The sequence below is a fragment of the Labeo rohita genome, chromosome 10, assembly GCF_022985175.1.
Source record: "Labeo rohita strain BAU-BD-2019 chromosome 10, IGBB_LRoh.1.0, whole genome shotgun sequence".
NCBI lineage: Eukaryota > Metazoa > Chordata > Actinopteri > Cypriniformes > Cyprinidae > Labeo > Labeo rohita.
This window is the reverse complement of record NC_066878.1, coordinates 5160625-5182792: the sequence shown is the minus strand read 5'-3', so window position 1 is coordinate 5182792 and position 22168 is coordinate 5160625. Positions and strand designations below refer to the sequence as shown.

At 36.1% G+C, this 22168-nt stretch overlaps 3 protein-coding genes across 10 annotated transcripts in view; all 3 read left to right on the top strand.

The window, feature by feature from the left end:
• Positions 1 to 1066: 1066 nt before the first annotated feature.
• Positions 1067 to 7525, top strand: mdh2 (malate dehydrogenase 2, NAD (mitochondrial)). The gene is made up of 9 exons (XM_051121564.1): positions 1067 to 1248; positions 2758 to 2926; positions 3060 to 3143; positions 5613 to 5722; positions 5934 to 6059; positions 6181 to 6258; positions 6526 to 6625; positions 6775 to 6926; positions 7072 to 7525. Exons 1-9 carry the CDS (start codon positions 1186 to 1188, stop codon positions 7201 to 7203), a joined length of 1014 nt encoding a protein of 337 aa, XP_050977521.1. The 5' UTR covers positions 1067 to 1185; the 3' UTR covers positions 7204 to 7525.
• Positions 7526 to 8684: 1159 nt separating this feature from the next.
• zgc:153345 (uncharacterized protein LOC566129 homolog) lies at positions 8685 to 16233 on the top strand. Of its 2 annotated transcripts, none has more exons than XM_051120320.1 (13): positions 8685 to 8983; positions 9087 to 9175; positions 9276 to 9372; positions 10774 to 11057; positions 11252 to 11415; positions 11524 to 11670; positions 12651 to 12731; positions 12814 to 12916; positions 13664 to 13719; positions 13807 to 13915; positions 14010 to 14094; positions 14210 to 14354; positions 14517 to 16233. In XM_051120320.1, the coding sequence occupies exons 1-13, from the start codon at positions 8852 to 8854 to the stop codon at positions 16052 to 16054; spliced, it is 3030 nt and encodes a 1009-aa protein (XP_050976277.1). In that variant the 5' UTR covers positions 8685 to 8851; the 3' UTR covers positions 16055 to 16233. The 2 variants fall into 2 exon arrangements, with proteins under 2 accessions (XP_050976277.1, XP_050976275.1); XM_051120318.1 differs by having other exon boundaries at positions 14514 to 16233.
• Positions 16234 to 18349: 2116 nt separating this feature from the next.
• Positions 18350 to 22168, top strand: part of ryr1a (ryanodine receptor 1a (skeletal)) — a 64841-nt gene continuing 61022 nt past the window's right edge. For all 7 annotated transcript variants that reach the window (XM_051121831.1, XM_051121828.1, XM_051121832.1 and 4 more), the window contains exon 1: positions 18350 to 18597. In XM_051121831.1, coding sequence (XP_050977788.1) covers positions 18550 to 18597 — 48 coding nt within the window. In that variant the 5' untranslated portion in view covers positions 18350 to 18549. The remainder of the gene's footprint in view (positions 18598 to 22168) is intronic.

The window sequence follows — 22168 nt, the reverse complement described above, 5'->3', positions numbered from 1 at the left end:
ACAATGTTACAAAAGATTTATATTTCAGATAAATGCTGTTCTTCTGATCTTTCTATTCATCAAAGAAAGCTAAAACAATTATGCTCAGCTGTTTTCAACATAATAATAATAAATGTTTTTTGAGCAGCAAATCAGAATATTAGAATGATTTCTAAAGGATTGTGTGACTGGAGTAATGGTGCTAAAATTTCAGGTTTGAAATCATTAATAAATTACATTTTAAAATATATTCAAAATACTCAAAAATACTGAATTGTTTTACTATTTTTTTCTGTCTTTTGATCAAATAAATGCAGGCTTGGTGAGCTGAATAGAGTTCTTAAAAATGATTAAAAACCTTACTGTTCAAAACTTTTGACTGGCAGTGTGAGTAAAATTTAGTGTATGCAGAATTGAGTGATAAAACACTTATTTTATTTCCCCTCATTTTTGTGTAAGAGTATGATAACTATTAAATAATATTTCAAAATATTTCATATTTTGCTATTTAATTTTTTTAATTGTTTATGCATCACAGTGAAATCATCAGATTACATGCATGCAGAAAATGTATTATATTTTTTACAAAACCGTATTCTGCACAGTATACATACTTTACTTTACATGATCTACATGTATTACATTCCTAATATACGTAGTATATATACACATCTTGACAATTACCGGAAGAGACCTATTTTAATCTCCAAGGTGTAATGTTCAGGTCAGGGTAACTTTAGAATCATGCTCTTGGATGCTTAAACAAATTAAGTACTAAAGCTCAAGTCTTGATTACAGTTAATATTGTACTATTTTTTAAATAATATTTAATTAATAAAAGCAAAACATATACTACTGTCCTTAAACAGTCATTTAAAAAATTCAGAGAAAAGTTTTAATGACGTTTCACCCAAACCCGACCAATCGACTGCCAGAATGTTAACAGCCATTAAAAGAATAGGCGACGATAAGCCCCGCCCCTTTTAATGTGACTGACAAACATTCTATTCAATCATAGCACCGCGTACACACCGCTACACCAATCAGAGAAGGCCAGTGGCTCATAGCTTGAACAAAGCTTGGCTGCGCCGTAGGCTCGTTCTCGCCCGGTTGTCTTGTTAGAGGACGTTGGAGTCACAGTCAGGAGGGGCTCTATATCAAACATTAATTTTAAAACAGCAAGCACTTACAGAAAAGCAAGCCAGCATGTTCTCCCGCATCGCTAGACCAACCTCTACCCTCGTCCGGAGCCTGTCCACCTCCTCCCAGGTAATATCTCATATTTGTGAACATGCGAGAGTGCTAACATTAGCCTCCATGATTTGTATTAATGTGCGATGACGTTAACATGTCAAACTGTGGTAATACCCAATGTACTTTTTTTCCCTTGCTCACTCGGGTTTCCCAGTGAGCCGTAGACTACAACAATATCATTATAACAAAGTTAAGTGAAACTGCATCCAGGTAACCCAGAAGTTACCTTGCTTGACATTTAGCCATCACACTGACAGAGTAGGTGTTCCAACACAACTCATTTCTTAGTCATGTGTATGTAAGTTGCAAGGATCATTCAGTATTCGCCATGAATCTGTTAAAATCTTATTTGGCATGAGAAGGTTTTTTAGGCGACCTTGCAAACTCGTTTAGCTTCCTGCGTAGGATCATCCTGGTAAGAGGAGGTATCGCTTTGACTCACGTCCACCTTTGAAAGGTCATTACTGTAATCATACTTTGCTCACTGTTGCGTAGTAAATACAACAGTGTCTTGATCTGTAATGAGATATCAGACTTAATTCAGCTTTTGTGTTGTGCGAAAGTGAAAGTGCTACAGAGATGCTGTCAGATGTGCCATCTGACACGTTGTGTGCTTTTGAAGACATACTTTTATTTCTGTACAGCAGGGTTTCAAACTGAGATCTTGGGATCATGGACAAATTTAAAACAGTAAAAATGTGAAAATAATCATATTTTGAATTCTGTGGTATTTGAAAAATTCTCTGTTATTGAAGTCTTTGACAGTCTTCTTCAACAGTGCAATGCATGCAGTTCAACTGCCATTTGTATTAGACTAATTAGTTTGCTTGCTGTAAACACATTTATATGCCATAAAGACTTCCTTTGTACTGTCTAAACCGTTTACAGAGTCCTTAATTACTTAGTTTAAAGCCTTCCTCTCCTCATCATGAGTGGTAGTAAAAATTCCCTCTGGCCTTTTTCCAGACTGAAAAGGTCCCAAGGTCAAGATAAAAAAAAGTGTTATTGTGACCTACATGTTTAAACTGAGAGACACACACAATTTTTAACATTTCGTTCTCTTAGAATTATAAGGTTGTATCTTACATTTTTGTCAAACTTGAGTTATTCACATATGCTTATTAGGTGACAACTTATTTACATAATGTGATGTTTCTTTTGTAAGCTGTGTACATTTTGGGCCTTTTTTTTAGAAAACAAAAATGGTTCTATCTACAGAAGTCTATGGAATGCAAAAACTTTGAACTTAGTATCTCAAAAGTGCTCAGAATGCAGATAGAATCTTATAATTCAAAGGCTACGATTTGCGTTTAGTGGTTGTTCTATATTTTGATTTAATAATTTTTTTACAGCCAGATTATGATTAATGATTCCTCTTTAATGTTTATAAAACATGCAACAATTCAAAGCAGTAAATTTATTAGCCTAGGAAGTCAAAGGGTGCTTTAATGATAAGAGTAAGGTTGAATCAGCATGTATTGTGACTAATGCATTTTTTTTTTTTTCTCTCTCTCCTCTTTGCAGCACAATGCGAAAGTTGCTGTCTTGGGTGCCTCAGGTGGCATCGGACAGCCCCTGTCTCTCCTGCTGAAGAACAGCCCTTTAGTGAGCGAGCTGTCACTTTATGATATTGCCCACACTCCTGGAGTGGCTGCTGACCTCAGTCACATTGAGACAAGAGCCACTGTCACAGGTATAGAGATTGTTTCAGCTCCTTAAGCCTTTTAGATTTTGATTGGTCTTTTTTTTTTTTTTTTTTTTTTTTTTTTGAGAAAGTTGTTGACTTTAAATTTGTCTGCTGTAGTGTTCACTGTCTTTCTTTGCAGGCTACATGGGAGCAGATCAGCTGGGTGCTGCACTGAAAGGCTGTGAGGTTGTTGTCATCCCTGCTGGTGTCCCAAGGAAGCCTGGTGGGTGTATATATATACACATATATGTATAAAATTTCTTTTTTCTTTTTTTTTTTTTTTTTTAAATCTGTGCTTTTTTTATTATTACATTTAAAGTGAGCATGTAACTAGGGCTGTCACTGTCAATTATTTTGGTAATCAAGTAATTTGTTGAATATTCTGATGATTAATCATTTTTTGGTAGTAATAAAAATAGACCTAGGTGAACAATAGCCTTTAAAATTATATAAAATACATACATAATACGAATAAGGCAATAATAATTAGTTCAAATAAAGTATCACATGCAAGTAATCATATGGTATTATTGAACAAAACTGTTAAAATACATAATGTATTATAAACAATAGAGCTAAGAGAGTGTTTAATATTGACTCAAAAACGTTTAACTCAAATCAAATATCCACCTAATCTTTAATATTTTCTATCATATTATGATAGAAAAGCTACAGCCACTGTAATTTCTTGAATATGTTGACACCAAAATGTTTAAACTTTGAGAGGGTTTAAACTTTTATTTTGAAATTGCGATGTGTATTGATGTATTCTCCTGGGTTTGCGTAGGTTTATAAATGATTTACTTTACAAATCTGATGAAATGGCACACGTTGCATTCCCAGATGACATGCAGAGATGGAGCTTCATGTAAATGATAACAGTTTGTGTAGCATTTACTATGAATGGAGCCGCTCTGACATGCATGTAAACAAAATGCACATGTTAAACCTGGATTGCATACATTTATTTAATTGAATCATAGTGTTCGTGAATTCTTAATAGTATTATGCTTTATGATTTTGAAATGGGTTTAATATTATACAGTATTTTGCAGATTACTCGTCACGGACAAAATGCAATCAAGGATTTTTTAAATTTGAATACTTGAATAGTATCGAGGAATCACTTCAAGCCTATTTGTACGCTATTTTATTTGTGCATATGTACTGTTACATCTAACTCGGGGAAACAACCAAAAAATAAGGGAACTGAGAGTGCGAGAGGCGTCGAATTCAAAGCCCGGATGAGCCCCTAATTGTTACATCCTGACTCGGGGAAGCAACAAAAAAATAAGGGCACTGGGGGTATGAGAGGTTCTGGCTTCAAATCCCGGACGAGCCCCCAATTGTTACATCCCGACTCGAGGAAACAGCAAAAAAAAAAAAAAAAAAAAGAAGGGAACTGAGTCCAAAAGTATCATTCTAAGCCAAAAACATTTATTTGTTCTACAAAATCGAGATAAGGGAATAATAAAATAATAATAGCAAATAAACAAATTTTAAATGCACGATTTGGGGGCAGAGAACCACCCGACGCGAAGTGGCGCATTTAAAATCCTTTAATGCACAGCAAGCTGTTGATTATCCTGCTTATTCCATGGTAATTTGCCAAGTTATAGTCAAGTTAAAACTGGTATTGCTGTTTGCACCAATAGCCTCATGGGTAGCGCGCTGACATACGCCGCTGTTGCGCTGCGGGTCCGAGTTCGAATCTGAATCTGTCGAATCAGATCTCTCTCCCACTTCGCGTCCTGTCCAAATACACTGTCATATTTAAATAAAGCCATAAAATCGCCAAAAAAAAAAAAACTAGTTTTGCTCTTTGCAGCACAATATTTGACAGAATGGGTAAAAATAACAATTATTTTCGTCAGTTACGGCACTTTGGCTCTAGCGTTCTGCCTGCTTCAAATCAGAAACAGAGATGAAATGGTGCAGTAAGATCACATTTATTTGAATGAATTATAGGATTTATTTCAATTAATTATTGAGAGAGAGAGAGAGAGAGAGAGAGAGAGAGAGAAATGATTTGTGTATGTCTTACCTGTGTGCTACGTGTCTCTCTCTACAAACTATTAATTACTTCAAAAACAGCAATTTTACCACCTCGTTGCTGAGGAATATAATGTAGCAGTCTAGTATCTAGGTTTTTTTATTAGTAAAAATTGCAGGAAACATTGACAAGTTTAAGTGTGTGCACAGTGCCATCTGCGATCTTCAATGTCGCTCTCTCTGTGTGTGTGTGTGTGTGTGTGTGTGTGTGCGAGCAATGTGTGTTGGTTAGTGTGCATCAACTAAAATGGCACATTAATACAGAACGGTAATTAAACTGACTTGGAATTACCTGCTCAGACAAACCATGGAATAATTATAAATAATGGTAAAAGGTCCAGCTGTCTAGCCAAGCTCAACTGCAGGATGTTAACAAAAGAAGCAGCCTCCTCCCAAACAAGGATGGAGCTCTTAAATACCCAGTTCTCCAATTAAGTACAGGTGAATCTTTAGCTGGTAACCTATAGGAACAAAGAAAACAACAGCAAAGAAAATTCAAAACAACCTGACCTGTAACAGTATGAACGGGATATTGAATAAAAATGATTGATTGGCTTAAACATGCAAGGGCTTGGTGACGTAAGTTTATAGAAACCCACCAGAATTTCTCAAGATTTTCCTTTACGTCCTATTTTTTTAGGTATGACCCGTGATGATCTGTTCAACACCAATGCCACCATTGTGGCCACATTAACCGATGCTTGTGCCCGTTACTGTCCTCAGGCCATGATCTGCATCATTTCAAACCCAGTAAGTATAACATCTCATGTGATATCTCACATTGCTGAAATTTCATTTTATACCTGCTCAAAGGTCACAAGGGTTTATAGCACTATACATGTGTAAATGTATATACAGTATATGTAGATTACTGTTGCTTTAAACTTTCCGTTAAGATAACTGATAAATGCTCCTATAGAAAAACAGATTAAGTATTGAACTTTGATATTGTGAATTTCAGGTCAACTCCACCATCCCAATCACTTCAGAGGTGATGAAGAAGCATGGCGTCTACAACCCCAACAGAGTCTTTGGCGTCACAACACTGGATATCGTCAGAGCAAACACTTTTGTTGCTGAGCTCAAAGTGAGTTCTGTAAATTCAATAATGATAGGAGTTGATTTTTAAGTGCAGATTTATTTATTTATTGTCATAAGAAAAACTTTGCACAGTCAGTTCATTGTCAACATTGAAACAATATTTCCAGGGCCTTGATCCCGCCAGAGTCAACGTGCCAGTTGTTGGAGGTCATGCAGGAAAGACCATCATTCCTCTCATTTCACAGGTAAGGAAAACCTGTAGTACTACCTGATTTATTCAATAAACCTTAGTATTAGTATTACTAAATAGTATTATATCATGACTAACGAGACAGGCTGTGTCTTTCACATCATTGGCATTGCACTGCATAACCACGCCCACTGTAAATTGTTCTAAAATCCAGGATCAAAAAAGATCAAATAACGTCTGATTGGCTGTGATTGCTTTTGAACAGATATTTTAGACTATTTGGTGAAATGATAAAGATTCTTATTTTATTTTGTGTTTTCAGTGTACACCCAAGGTTGAGTTCCCCGCAGATCAGCTGTCTGCTTTGACGGGCAGGATCCAAGAAGCTGGAACTGAGGTTGTGAAAGCTAAAGCTGGTGCAGGTGGGAACTGAAGTTTTATATGCTGTTTGACTGCTTTTTTTTCTTTTGAGTACTCTGAACATTGGTTCCTTTGTGTTGCTGGAATTTTAGTTGTGCAGATGATTAATTTAGTGAGAAGATCTGGAATCTTAATATGTCTCTTTTCATAGGCTCTGCCACTCTGTCCATGGCCTATGCTGGAGCCAGGTTCACATTCTCCCTTCTCGACGCCATGAATGGAAAAGAGGGTGTTGTTGAATGTGCGTTTGTGAGATCTGAGGAGACAGATTGCAAATACTTTTCTACTCCTCTCCTCCTCGGGGTAAGTCTAGAATTGACCATCTTTAGAAGTTACTTGATCTTATTTTTAGATCATACAAGGTCAAAGTACCATAACCTGGTAGTAAAAAAAAAAAAGACTAGGCTTTGTTTGTTTTTAAGCGTAATTTTTATTTTTCTCTTCTCAGAAAAACGGCATTGAGAAGAACCTTGGGCTTGGCAAGCTCTCTGCGTTTGAGGAGAAGCTGGTAGCTGAAGCCATGGATGAACTGAAGGGCTCCATCAAGAAAGGAGAAGACTTTGTTGCAAACATGAAGTGATCTGTGTTCGTGACACGCTACCTGTGAAATGTCATTTATTTATAAAGCTGAGTCCTTGTATGTCAACAGGGTTTCCTAAAACTGTATTTTCATCATGTTCAAAGATGCAGACAGTCTTTGTACTGATTAAAACGGTCAAATCCAGCTCAATAAAATGGTCTGTTTACCAACTCCACACATTTTTGCATTTCAGTTCACTCGTTTCAAAATTTAGCTATTATCGACTTATTATTGACTTTTGTTGTGGATAATTGGATGCAATGTGAGTGACTCATAAATCAATGTGAATTAATTTTACATAAACAAAAATGGCTCTGAGTAATCCTGTTGTCATTTGTTGTTTTTTCAAACAAAGATCCACTGTTACATCCCCAGTTATTTAAGTGTCACTTGTAATGGATATTAAATTTCCTATTGATTTGTATTATTTATTCATAAAGAACTATATGAACTGCGAATCTGCCCCTTAGTCATGTAATTTAGGAATGGAGCACTGCATGCATGAAAGATTCGAAAGTTTTTTTGTTTTTTTTTTTGGTAATTAAAACCAGCTAACATTTTACATCTGAAATATATAAATATGTGGTTTTGTCTTTTGAATATTACACATTTTCCAATTACAGTTGTGCTCCTATAGTAAACGTATTATTTTATAATGGGTAGAAACCTATATAACATATGGTGCTTAAATCATATTGCTGATAAATGTTTTTCTTGACTTTTTATTGATCATTAGTTAACAGTCAAACCAAAATTTATTCAGACACCTTCAACATTTTTCCATATTATCAGAGTTTATTTGCTATAGTTTAGAAAATGGTAATAAAATATGACAAGCACTCAAGAGTTAAACTGTCAGAACAAATTAATCTTGATAATGTGAGATAACTTTGATAGAAAGGTATGTAACATGGTAAGTTCAAAGTGTCAAATTCTTGGTCCCAAATTTTTATCTGTTTTCTAATAGTCCACTTTATGAAGAACATTTGGGTATAATATGTCACGGTTTACTTTATTTTGCTATCCTCACTTACACAATTGAATTATAGTGTCCGGCACCCACTAGTGAAAAAATATCAAAAATGATATCTGGTGTCTGAATAATTTTTGGTTTGACTGTATACATATTAATGGTATGAATTATCACAGAGATGTTGACCACTTCAGAAGATAAAAAATAAATAAAAAAACGTATTAAATATGCAGATTATTGTATATATATATATATATATATAATTATATTCAGTAGGTTAGGTCACAGTACACACAGTACAATAATATTGTGTTACGTGTATTATAACATTTGTGCCAAACCGTAGTGCCACCAATTCAGAGAAATCAAAACAGGCTGATTTTTTAAATGTATTCTGTAAAAGTCTTTGTAAACGCCAAAGAAATACGTTTCTAGAATTTTGTCTTACGTTGGCTTATTTGCATAAGGTTTGCTCATTTGCATACGTACGGAAACGTCCTGCCACCAATCAGTACAGGCGGTTTGTACGAAAACATCGACTTCGCATCCACCGTCGTACTAATTAGTCAAATTCACCGTTTCCATGTCTTTACTGTGGCAGTAAATTGAAAATCAATTAAACAAAATATTCCGAATTTAAACATTAAGTATTTTTGGTGTACAGACCGTTAAACAATGGCTGGTTTAACAGAAGAGCGTTTGCGCGTGGTGGCGATCATTCACGCTCTCAAAGCTGTCGGTATCCGCGTGAAAAACTGGAAGAACTTTCTAAATGGAGCTTCGAACTGTGAACAGACTTTTAGTCAGGTGAAAAAAAAATAAACGTATGAACTTTACTTCGAAACGACGAGGATTAATTTGTTGCGTAAATATATTGTACCATTGACAGACGTTGATTTTTTTCTCTCAGGAGAGCGCGTCAAAAAGCTTTGCTTTTGGACGTGACCTGCACTTGCTCCCTCAACATGAACTGTCTGACATGGGTGGTACAGTACCTAAGTATGTTTAATAGCTAATCTTCTTGGAGTTTCACGGGTGACACATGACAGTGGTTGACAGAATCCTAAGTTTGGTGTGCGTCTGATGTGCTGGTTTTCAGGTTCTTGGTGGAGGCCTGTGGGTATCTGTCACAGCATCTGGATACAGAAGGGCTTTTCAGGAAGACTGGATCATTGAGTCGTATTCGAGCTTTAAGGGTAAATTCCCTACATTTTGTCACGTTGACTTTTTAGTTTTTCATGCTAAATACATGACTACATGGCTTTTCATTCAGGTTCATGTTTTCACCTTTACTTGTGCAGTTTTTTTTAGTTCCACTAATTTTAACTCGCTTGTCAAATGTTTTTTTTTTTTAAATATTGTTTTAAAGAAGGCTTTTATACTTAGTAAGGCTAAAAGAAGTTTTTTAAACGTACTAAGTGATAGTTAAAACAGTTTTACAGTATAGAAACAGTGTATACATATATGTACACTTCCATTCGAAAGTTTAGATCAGTATGATTAAAAAAACAAAACAAAACAGTTTCTCATGCTCATAAAGGCTGCATTTATTTGATCAAAAATGCAGAAAAAACAGTAATATTGTGAAATATTATTTAAATGTAAAATAACTGTTTTATCTGTGAATATATTTTAAAATGTAATTTATTCCTGTGATGCAAAGCTACATTTTCAGCATCATTACTTCAGTTTTCATTGTCACATGATCCTTCAGAAATCATTCTAATATGCTGATTTAGTATCAGTGTTGAAAACAGTTGTGCTGCTTAATATTTTGTTGCAACCTGTGATACTTTTTTCAGGATTCTCTAATAAATAAAAAGTCAAACAAACAAACAAACAAAACAGCATTTATTTAAAATAGAAATCTTTTGTAACAATTTAAACTACCATTTAAAAGTTTGTGGTCAGTACATTTTTATCCTTTCTTTTTTTTGAAAGAAATTAATACTTTTATTTACCAAGGATGTTAAATTGCAAATAGCAAAGACTTATGTTGTTAGAAAATATTTCTATTTTGAATAAATGCTGTTCTTTTTAACCTTTTATTCATATCATAGAATCCTGAAAAATTATCACAGGTTCCAAAACAGTATTAAGCAGCAGATTGATAAGAAACGTTGATGATAAATTAGAATGATTTTTGAAGGATCATGTGACACTGAAGACTGGAGTAATGCTGATGAAAATTCAGCTTTGCGTCAAAGGAATAAATTATATTTTAAAATATATGAAAATAGAAAACTTTTTTTTACTGTAATAATATTTTACAATATTACTGTTTTTTCTATATTTTTGATCAAGTAAATGCTTGATGAGCATTCTTTAAAAAAAAAAAAAACATTCAAAATTTTACTTATCCCAAACTGACAGTAAAGACATTTGTAATGTTACAAACATTACAGATTTAAAATGCTGTTCATATTTGTAATTGATCACCAAATGATCCTTTAGAATGATTTCTGAAGGATCATGTGAAACTAAAGACTGAAGTAATGGCTGCTAAAAAATCAGTTTTGCCATCTGAGAAATGAATTATATCATAAAATATACTAAAATGGAAAACAGCTGTAACACCAAATGCTACTTTTTCATAGGCAGACCTGGAGCAGGGAAAGCCAGTCTTCCTTCCCCCGCATGCATCCCTCCTGCAGCCCTGTGACGTTGCCTCTATCATCAAGCAGTTCTTACGTGAGCTGCCATCTCCTCTCATCCCTGCAGACCTCCAGGTCCCTCTGATTCAGGCCCAGGGACTTGAGATGACACATGACCAGGAGGGAGCGAGAAACAGAACAACTCTACTCATAACAGCTCTGTTTCCTTCATCCAACGCACGTGCACTCAGATACCTGTGCACCTTTCTGCGTCAAGTTGCAGAAAGGTTTCACATTTGATTGCACATTTGTTTTTTTTTATATTTCTTGAATTTGTGCATGTTAAAGTATTCTCTTTTTTTCTGTAATCTTTATGATTCTGTGGTAATTGAGAGCATCCAAGAAATGGTTTACATTGACATGCAGACAATGGACAAGTTCATAAGGTAGGTCAGTAATGATTGTTGATGTCTTTGATCAGATGCAGTGAAAACAGAATGGATGCTACCAGCCTGGCTGTTGTTATTGCTCCAAACCTGCTTCAGTCTCCAGCACCACCTTGCAAACTCACTTTGGACACTGAGAAACATTTAGACCAGCAGACATCAGTGATCAAATCATTTATTCTTCATGCAGATCGTATTGGTAAAGATGTATGAGAGTTGTATGCCGAATTGGTTAACCGGCCCTTTGCTGGATTTAGCATAATTTATTTTGTGTAAACTGAACTTGTGCATGAACTTTGTCTATCAGGTGGTGTTCCATCGTGTGTGCTGGACGTGTCAAAAGCAACAGGGGGAGCCGAGACGCCCTCTCCTGCAGGTGGTGCTATGTTTAGTAAGAGGACAGGACTGAGTGTTTATAGAAGTCTGAGACGACAACGGAGGCGAAGTGTTGGTGGTGAGATTGCAATGATAAATATAGATGTGATGTCACAATCAAAAATACCCAAATATTAACCAGCACAACTGTTTTCTACGTTTAATAATATAAAAATGTTTCTTGAGCACCAAATCTGCAAATTAGAATGATTTCTAAAGGAAATGCACTACCAGTCAAAAGTTTTTGAACAGTAAGATTTTTAATGCTTTTTTAAAGAAGTCTCTTCTGCTCACCAAGCCTGCATTTACTTGATCCAAAGTACAGCTAAAATATGTGAAATATTTTTACTGTTTAAAATAAGTGTTTTCTATTTAATTATGTATTTTAAAATGTAATTTATTCCTGTGATCAAAGCTTCTTTTTTTTTCAGTCACATGATCCTTCAGAAATCAGTCTAATATGCTGATTTGCTGTTCAAGAAACATTTTATTATTATTATTATTATTATTATTATTATCATCAATATTAATTAGCTGATTAATTATATATTATCAGTATTATTATCTGAAATAAAAAGCTTTTGTACCATACACTATATGGGGAATGAGAGAAATTAATACTTTTATTCATTTACTTTTAAAATTGATCAAAAGTGATGATAAAGACATTTATAATGTTACAAAAGAATTCCATTTCAGATAAATAGTTTTTGTGAACTTTTTATTTGTCCAAGAAACCTGAAAAAATTCTACTCAACTGTTTTCAACATAATAATAATAAATGTTTTTGGAGTAGCAAATTGAAGGATTGTGTTATGAATAAGTAATGATGCTAAAAATTCAACTTTGAAATCACGTAAATAAAAAAAAAGAAAAAAATTACTGCTTTTGCTGTACTTTGGATCAAATAAATGCAGGCTTGGTGAGCAGAACAGACTTCTTTAAAAAAAAAAGCATTAAAAATCTTACTGTTCAAAAACTTTTGACTGGTATTGTGTGTGTATATATACATACTTGCAAAAATACTTTTTTTCAATTTTAATCAAAATACTGTTTCAGAAATATTTGTAGATGCTTTCTCCAAACTGAAGCCATGTCGTACTCCCACTGGACCACCAATAGTCTTGGATGTCACGCCAGGTGAGCCACAATATTTTTGCATGGGAAGTGTCTTCATAATAATTACTGTATCTATCAATAAATACTATTTTGATCTCTCCAGTGACTCCTCTCTCAAAAAGCCCCACCCCTCAATCACCAGTTACAGTCAAACGCAAAGCCACTGAGGAATCACTTCCTGAACTTGAAGGATCCGCAAGGAAAAGGTCATTTGTGACTTACTTGGTAGATTAATCTAAAGTTCTGTCATGAAACTCTAGATGGCGCAGTCCGATAAGTCTAACTCAATCGGACATAATGGCATCGTCACATTGCGCAGCTGATCAGTTCTTTTAGTATTAGGAGCCAATGAGCTTGCTGCTCAGCATTCACATACTTGACTAGTGCTTGCTGTAGTAGTTGCAGTGCGCTTCAGAAACCCTTCACCTTCCCCAGCTCCACCTGTATCCACCTTTTTCTTTAACACAGAAGTAAGCCTATGGGTGAGACTTATGGTTCATTAGCCGTTTAGGGAAATGTTAATAATTTAGATAAATACATTAAGTAATATAGCAAGACACACCAATTTGCAATATCAAGCAGCAATACAAGCTGTTTTGTACAGCTAAAAATAGCTGTATGCAGATGAGACCGGAAGCCAGACCCATAAAATTTACAAGTGGCTTTGCCCACTCTTACAAGAAGTAAAAGGTGGATAGATCTGCTACGGGGTGATTCATGTATACTATATATTTGGGTTATTTGATATGTTATATGTGCAGCATTTCTTACTTGCTCTGCCGCAGCAGAGTAACAGATCTGTAGCAGCCAAGACCAAACACGTTAACATTGTCATGTACATTACCATGCTGAACCCAGAGAGTTGTCATGATGGAACTATTAATATTGTCTAATTGGCAGATGACTCCATAAACTACTTGTAGATAATGTATTGTGTGTTTGTTATTGTTCAGGCGCTCTCTGCATGACCTAAGAGAGGACACACCGACAACCATCACCCAGCCACTAGGTCAGTCTATTAATGTATTTTACCAGCTCATCAACTGATTGTTGCAGAATATTAACACAACAAAGCTGGTTTGCAAAAATCTGTTAGAATCTGTAAGCAGTCACAGTCCCTTGGAAGAAAATAGTAGTAAAGAAGATCCCATTCCCACCACTTCCAAGAAGAGAAACCATGTGAGAGAACAGCGAAAATCACTTAGGTACTGTATCACGACTACACTCTACCAAATAATTTGTGGATCAATTCTACAAAGAGTAGCAGTCAGGCTCATCTGTGTGTTTTGGGGCTTTCAGGCCTCCAGCACAAGAAGAAAAGGGTCATCGGAGAAGAAGATCTCTACGATTTTTTGCTGTGTCCAGTGGCAACAACAGTAACCTTGTATGATTTTTTTTTTTTTTTTTTTTTTTTTTTTTTTAATCTGTGGTTTTCGTTTTTACTTGGTGTTAACTAATGTTTTTTTTCCCATTTTTCTAATGTGGTTCAATGCTTTTAGCTATCAGTCACACCAACACACAAAGACCCTGAAAACTGTTTAGAAGAACACCAAGAACTGCCTGACTGCGAAAGTGGTTCACCACTTACAAATGCTGATGAATCTCCAAAGATACCACTTATCCTCATTGATGGACCAGAAGGAGGTTTGGATCAGTCTTTAAGAATTTATTTAAATTATTTTTGACTATTGGTTGAATCATGACTATTTTCACTATTATTGACATTTTAGTACATACTATAAATCTTTTCCTATTCTGTTTTGTGCAAATGAAACATTTTGAAACATTTTTTCTATCTTGCAGTAGTTGTTGGGAATGAGGTGGACGATGACCCGGATCTTCTCAACTGCAGTTTTGCAGAAAGCCCAAATGACTGTGTGAACATTGGATCTGAACCATCTTGCATTCAAAGACAGGACAAAGAGGAGCACTGTGATGATGAATGTTGGACCGTGCTTGAAAATGAGAACTTTGAGCAGTTAGGACAATGCGAGGCAATACAACCTGTCACTCAAAACAAAGGGTCTCCAATAAATGCAAGCACAGAAGTAGAGAATGAACCAGAGGTGAAAAACCCAGAAAAGCAGACTCGTAAAGAGTCCAAAAAAGTGAAGAACAGCTCTAAGAACCGATCTCGTCCTCGTAGATCCATAAGCCTACCTGAGGTGAATCTGGAGTCATGTACTGATGAGATGCCTGAGTTGGAAAAGGAAGTTGGTAGAGCAGAAACTGAGATGGATAACAACATCTGGCCAGTGTTTGCAAGTCTGACCCTTTCAAATGAGCATGGAAGTGCAACCATAGAGAAGAAGGTGGGTGTCAAAGAAGTGCAAGAAGCCAAAGTCAAAACATTAAAGAATTATAAACAAGAGAAGTTGGCGGATTTATCTCTTGGTTTCAAAAGGCCCCATCAGCGAATGTCTGTGGCTGAGCGGCTTAGGGGCTTTAGCGCTTTGACCTTGCTTCTCCGGACTTCACGGACAGCACCTCAGTTTCGGGAGAAATCGCAGGAATCTCTTCAGAGGGGACCCACACGTCTTCGGAGGCAAGGTGCTCGACGGTTTGGTCGCTCTATCAGTCACGAGGGAGTTTCAGAGAGGCCACCAGAGCAGAGTCCTGTCGGATCTCCACCAGCAAATCAGGCTTTCATAGGTATATGTGATGCTAGCCCTGATTCAGGTGTGGAGTCGGTCGATCATGAGCCGATTACTGATTTCAGTCATCAAGAGGTGTGCAAGATCTCACAAAGTTCCCCGAATGTTCAGCTGACAAATGACGTGGATGTGGATTCTCTGAGCTCGATGGGAAATCCTAATCAAGATCCAATTTTGCCCACAATGAGCGAATCTGAAAATCAGTTTCTCTGCAAGCAAACGCAGCAGGATGTCGAGGAACTTGATCTTCATCGACTATTGGATCAGAAGTGCCACATTGGTGGTCATGAGCAAGACGATCATCAAAATTCAAATGTTCCTGAACCAGAAGTTCTTACACCTAGTCTTGCATCTCCAATGTTTTTCCAGCAGATGGTGCCATTGAATCTCTTTGGAGACACAAGCTCAGTCGAAGATTTCAAAACGGATCAAGTCTCTCCTCTTAATGAAAGAGATAAAGAAACCCCATCCTGGCTGAATGCCAGCCCTCCATTTGGGTTTCCACCTTTTGCTCCTTTGTCACTTGATGGTGTGATTTCTGAAGATGACACAAGTAACAGGTCGCCTTGCGATCTCTCCCCTCCAGCTTTTCAGTTCAAGCGTCCGATCGCAAGGAGGCACTACAGAGACTCTCCCCGCTGGCCCTCGCATGAGGTGCGAATGTCTGCTTGGAACCCGTTACCACTTTAAACGTTTAGTTCTTTCATTTTTATTTGTCAAGTAAATATCAGTTCCCAATGAATGGGATCTGAAACCGGTTTGTGAAATGATTTAATTATTATTTGTGGAACAATGCTTTTATTTGTGTTTTAATGTTTGTGAGCTGTCACAAATGTTCTTTGTTCTTAATAAAATCTGTTTTAATAGTTCATTTTTTGTTGTTGTTTTATAGGTCAGTTTAATTTTTATTTTTTTCTAGGGCAAATTCTGTTTGCAAGTTTAGAAAACATGATACAACACACAAAAAAAGTTGAGAGAAAAGACCAGTTTGGTCAATTTTTCTACCCAAGTACAAACTCTCACTTACAGGGATAGTTCACCCAAAAATCACTCCATGATTTACTCGCCCTCAATCCATCCTAGGTGTATAAGAGTTGCTTCTTTCAGACGAATACAATTGGAGTTATATTAAAAAAGGTCCTGGCTCTTCCACGCTTTATAATGGCAGTGAATGGGTGTTAAGATTTTGAAGTCCAATAAAGTGCATCCACCCATCATAAAAAGTGCTCCACACGACTCTGGCGATGAATAAAGACCGCTTGTAGTGAATTGTTGTGTTTGTGTAAGAAAAATATCCGTATTTAAAACTTTATAAACGGTAATCCCTAGCTTTCACTAACTGTCGCATATGCGTACAAGAGAGTGGCGTTCCATCGCATGACGTAGGCAGGGTTGCCAGGTTTTCACAACAAAAACTGCCCAATTGCGTTTCGAGGGGGGGTCCTATAGTAAAAACATGTTCTGGGGGGGTAAAACTGGTAGAGTTTGCATTCCGGGGCAAAATACAATGTTATTGGGGTCGCTACAACTCGCAGCAACAGTGTTACAGTAGCCCAATTCCGTGTGAAAATCGCGAACTTTGCAACACTGGATGTAGGTGTAGCGAAAGCTCCGGTGAGAAGTGACAAACACAGAAGCACAGAGGAGAGAGAACAAAACAAAACATAAATTGTGAATTAGAATTACAAAACAATGATTTGTAAAGAGAAATGTCGGAGGATTTTGATATAAGCCAAGAGGAGACTAGTTTTCCTTTGCTGTAAACAAAACTTGGTTCTTGCAAGACTAGCATATTTTCACCAGAGCTTACGCTACACTTGCATCCTATTTCATCCACTGGAATGCCACTCTCTCATTTTGAAGGCATGTAAAACAGTGGAAGATAAAAATTACAGTTTATAAAGTTTCAAATATGGATATTTTTCATACACAAACGCATCAGTTCGCTTCAGAAGGCCTTTATTAACTCCCTGTAGCCATGTGGAGTACTTTCATGATGGATGGATGCACTTTATTGAACCTCAAAATCTCAACACCCATTAACTGCTATTATAAACCTTGTAAGAGCCAGGACATTTTTTAATATTACCCCGATTGTATTGGTCTGAAAGTCATATACACCTAGGATGGCTTAAAGGAGAAGTCCACTTCCAAAACAAAGATTCACATATAATGTACTCACCCGCTTGTTATCCAAGATGTTCATGTCTTTCTTCAGTCCTAAAGAAGTTGTGTTTTTTGAGGAAAACATTTCAGCATTTTTCTCTGTATAATGGACTGATATGCTGCCCCGAGTTTGAACTTCCAAAATGCAGTTTAAATGCGGTTGTAAACGATCCCAGCCGAGGAAGAAGGGTCTTATCTAGCAAAGCAATCAGTTATTTTCATTAAAAGAATATAGTTACTTTTTAATCTCAAACGCTCGTCTTGTCTTGCTCTGCCTGAACACTGTATATTCTGACTCAAGACTCCAATCGTATTTTCTCCCTCAACTTCAAAATCAGAGCACCATATCAGTCCATTATATAGAGAAAAAATGCTAAAACGTTTCCTCAAAAAACATAATTTCTTTACAAATGAAGAAAGAAAGACGTGAACATTGTGGATGACAAGGGGGTGAGTAAATTGTTTGTAAATGGAAGTGGAGTTCTCCTTTAAGTGTGAGTAAATAATACTGCAATTTTCATTTTTGGGTGAACTATCCCTTTAAGTCTGTATAAATAGAATATTGAGTATGTAATTTTAATGTTAAAATTACTTTAGGTTCATTTAATTTGTTTTATTTATTTTGAATATCTCAATACAGTTTAGAGACAGCATAAAAAGGTGCAATGTTGTCGCTTATTAAGTAAAAGCTTCAGTCCCCTCAGGATAACAACATCCTTTATTATGTAGTAGCAAAACCCAACGGAGTGATAATGTTAGTTTTATGAAGCTGGTGCTCCTCCCCTTTGATGTGGAGCAGCGAGAGGAAACCAGAGAAAGTGGAGCTGCCTGTTAATCTCTCTGAACCACATTCGCCAGAGCTGGAGACTCTCAGTACTTCCACACAGACAGGCAGCCTGTGGTCTGTGGCACGGAGAGAAGTGGGAGCACTGAGGCTGGGGTCTGTCCCAGCTGGGAAGAAGGAAAGAGAAGGGACCGCGTCTGACATCCACTGCCAGTACCCGTAGTTCTACTGCACCATGGCAGAAGGAGCAGAGGGAGAGGAGGAAATCCAGTTCTTACGAACAGTGAGTTACGCTTGACACTTCCATACTGTACCTCTGGTTAATTTGCATGTGTATACCTTAAAGTATTGAAGTTATATGTGTGGTAATACATGTTATATAATACACTGTTTATTGTGCTTTAGAAATGTGATTTTTAATGAATGGAAATGACTCGACATTAATTGTTTAAAGTGTTTAAGAATTCTGAACACTACACATTATATATTGTTAAAGTCAAAACCTCATTTTGACAGCTCTCTCATGCAGTTTTAATGGATGCAAGTGGAGTGACATGACCAGGTGTATGGATTTGCGGCCATTGTTGTCTATTTATACTTTGTGCAGCGCAGAGCTTGGATTGTCAGTGTTTGAAACAGGACTTTACACTTGGCACTGCACAGAAGCATGATGGCAACATACTGCCAAGACTAAAATACAGACCTAGACTATAAACTAAATATACAAGATATGCAAATTTAGGATGTAAGAATGAGGTCCATTACTGTCATACACTTGTCAAGCTTCTATGGAGAGAGGAGGCCATCCTTGACCTTTGTGTTGTAAATGCCTGACCTGGCTGTGTTGAGGTTATGTCAACATGAACACTACCAGAGCTAAAACTGCCCTGTCATGGATGCACTGAAAGATTTGAACACTGTTATGGAGTTCATCCAACGCAAAAGATCGAGATAACTAGTGCTTGCTGCCGTTGTTTGTGATGCTGCTTGTCTGTGAGCGCGGCGTCTATATACAGAGTTGGGATTAGCAGCTTTCTAGGCTCGTCCTAAACCAACACCTGTTTGTTGCAGTCTATTTAAAAAGTCTGTTACATGTCCTGCTACTTTTATGACAGCCTCTAGAGCTTTTCAGCTCATATTTAGAATTTTTAATTGCATTTTTTTTTGTAAAAAGTTGGATTTGAAGATGAGCAGTTAAAGAGTGTCCACTCCTTTTAATACTGTCTCAGAATGCATCTTGTGAAGTCGGATGAGGAATGTTCAGAATGAGCAGACATGTAATCTAGAGTCTAGACAAATTAAAATATAAAAAAATGAAATATACTAGCCATTCTTGGTGCTGGATGATTATACTATTATTCTAAAGTGTACAGGAGTGTCAATACTTTTGACTGGTAGTATGTCTTTCAGGATTCTGGTAATTTTGGATCATTCTTCATTTAAAGTTTTATTCTGGACTCCGGAGTGATTGTCTAACAGGAGTTAGATAGTCATTTTCTCTAGACTCTGTGCTACTGATCTTTAATGTCATAAATGATTGGTCACTATGTGGCTTAGTTTCCAGTCAGCACTGCTGGTGGATACAGTATGTCGCGCTCCTTTCTTGCTCGGGAAAACTGCATGTAGCAGGTGCTATAGCCTGAAATAGAGGGACAGAGAATGAAGTGGAGGCCGGGAGAGACAAGTAGGGGAGAAAGCTGATTGAAAAAGAATTTAATGTTTGTGTTACTGTAATATGATAGCCTAGCTAATGTTTCAAAAGCTGAAATGAAATAAACCTTCTGAACAACTTTTTTCTAAATCTTTGTACATAGTTTTTGTGACCTTATATGTGATCCTGGACCACAAAACCAGTCTTAAGTAGCACGGGTATATTTGTAGCAAATTACATTATATGGGTCAAAATGATCAAATTTTCTTTTATGCCAAAAATCATTAGGATATTAAGCAAAGATCATGTTCCATCAAAATATTTTGTAAATTTCCTACCGTAAATATATCAAAACTTCATTTTTGATTAGCAGTATGCATTGCTAAGAACTTCATTTGGACAACTTTAAAGGCGATTTTCTCAATATTTAGATTTTCTCAATATTTAGATTTCAGATTCCAGATATTCACATAGTTGTATCTCGGCCAAATATTGTCCTAACTAACAAACAACACATCAATGGAAAGCTCATTAAAATTATGTTTTTTAGATGATGTATAAATCTCAATTTAAAAAAAAATTGCCTGGTTTTGTGGTCCGGGGTCACATATTAATTGACTACACTGAATACTTTTTGAAATATTTTTATTACAATTTAAAATAACCATTGTCTATTTGTAAAATTACTCCAGTCTTCAGAAGTCATTCTAATATACTGTTTTGCTGCTCAATATGTTGAAAACAGCTTTTGATGAATAGAAAAAAATAATAATAATAATATTTGAAATGGAAATCTTTTGTAACAATATGAAAGTCTTGACTTTTACTTGTAATTGATCTATTTAATGCATCCTTGTTAAAACTAGCAATTGCGAGATATAAAGTCCAAATTCTGACTTTATTTCTCAGAATTGCAAGTTTATATCTTGCAATTCTGACTTTTTTTCTCTCAATTCTGACTTTTTTCTCAGAATTGTGATATCAACTCACAATTGCGAGTTACAAAGTCCAAAATCTGACTTTGTTTCCCAGAATTGCGGGTTTATACCTCGCAATTTTGACTTTTTTCTTGTAGTTCTGACATTTTTCTTAGAATTGTAGAATTAGAATTTGTTAGAATTTTCTTAGAATTTATAAATTGCAATTCATTTCTTAGAATTGCAAGTTTATTTATAAAAAAATTTAAAAAGGTAATTGACTTTTTTCTCACAATTGCGAGTATATATATTCATCTCATAATTCTTTACCTTTACCTTAAACTTTATTTCTCGTAATTTGGAATCTCACAATTCCAAGAAAAAAATCCAGAACTGCGAGATTTATACTCGAAATTGTGAGATAAAAACTCAATGACCTTTTTACATTTTTTAAAATTCAGCGGTGAAAATAGGCTTCCATAGTTTATTTTATCCTTGCTGCATTAAAGTATTAATTGATTTAAAAACTACTTTAACCTTTCTGGATAGGCTTTTTCAAGCCAACTTAAAGTCTGTCTACAAACTATTTTTTTTTTATCTAGTTTTTATTGTGATCTCACACTGGCTATATTGTCAAGTGCTGGGTCTCAGGTTGCTTGCACCATGTGTCAGTGTGGACAGGGTTTTTCACGGCCCACTGGCTTACATTCCAGCCCTGGAATATCTCAGCAGATGACACACTTACATACATAATACACCGTCACACGGACTAGCCTGTCAAGGACATGACCTGCCCCAAATTGCTTGTAAAGGCATGCTTCAGTTACATCTTTATTATGAAATGCTGACAATACAAATTGTATAAACACTGCGTATTTATACAGCACATCATATACTTTGAACTGAATCAGTGAAGCAGTTACAACGTTGTCTATGAAATTAAGACATTTGAGGTCACCTTGCACGGGAATAGAGTTACAGAGGGCGGTGCTCCACATAAAATTAGGAGCACCACCACAGACTTTATCACTATGTTGTATAAAGATCAAATAAATTGAGTTTCTTATAGAGCTTGAATATATTTAGGCAAAAATCAAATTGTTTCTTTTCGGACAGGCCTCATCTAAGCCTCCTCCTCATGTGTCATGGCTGTAACCTGAGCCACATTCAGGATTAGCTGCATGCTGCCCTGATCAAGGACACAAATGCTGTTATTTAGCAACGACGTGTGCTATGGACAAGCTGGTGCAAAGAAAACAGTGATGACTTGTCTAAAGCAGTATTTC

What these genes read in the sequence shown, in the direction of transcription:
- mdh2 (XM_051121564.1), top strand. Translation starts at nt 1,186, where the DNA reads ATGTTCTCCCGCATCGCTAGACCAACCTCTACCCTCGTCCGGAGCCTG. An exon ending in GCCTGTCCACCTCCTCCCAG is followed by an intron (nt 1,249 to 2,757) that starts GTAATATCTCAT and finishes TCCTCTTTGCAG; the next exon opens with CACAATGCGAAAGTTGCTGT. An exon ending in GACAAGAGCCACTGTCACAG is followed by an intron (nt 2,927 to 3,059) that starts GTATAGAGATTG and finishes CTTTCTTTGCAG; the next exon opens with GCTACATGGGAGCAGATCAG.
- zgc:153345 (XM_051120318.1), top strand. Translation starts at nt 8,852, where the DNA reads ATGGCTGGTTTAACAGAAGAGCGTTTGCGCGTGGTGGCGATCATTCAC. An exon ending in GTGAACAGACTTTTAGTCAG is followed by an intron (nt 8,984 to 9,086) that starts GTGAAAAAAAAA and finishes TTTTTCTCTCAG; the next exon opens with GAGAGCGCGTCAAAAAGCTT. An exon ending in GAACAGCGAAAATCACTTAG is followed by an intron (nt 13,916 to 14,009) that starts GTACTGTATCAC and finishes TGGGGCTTTCAG; the next exon opens with GCCTCCAGCACAAGAAGAAA.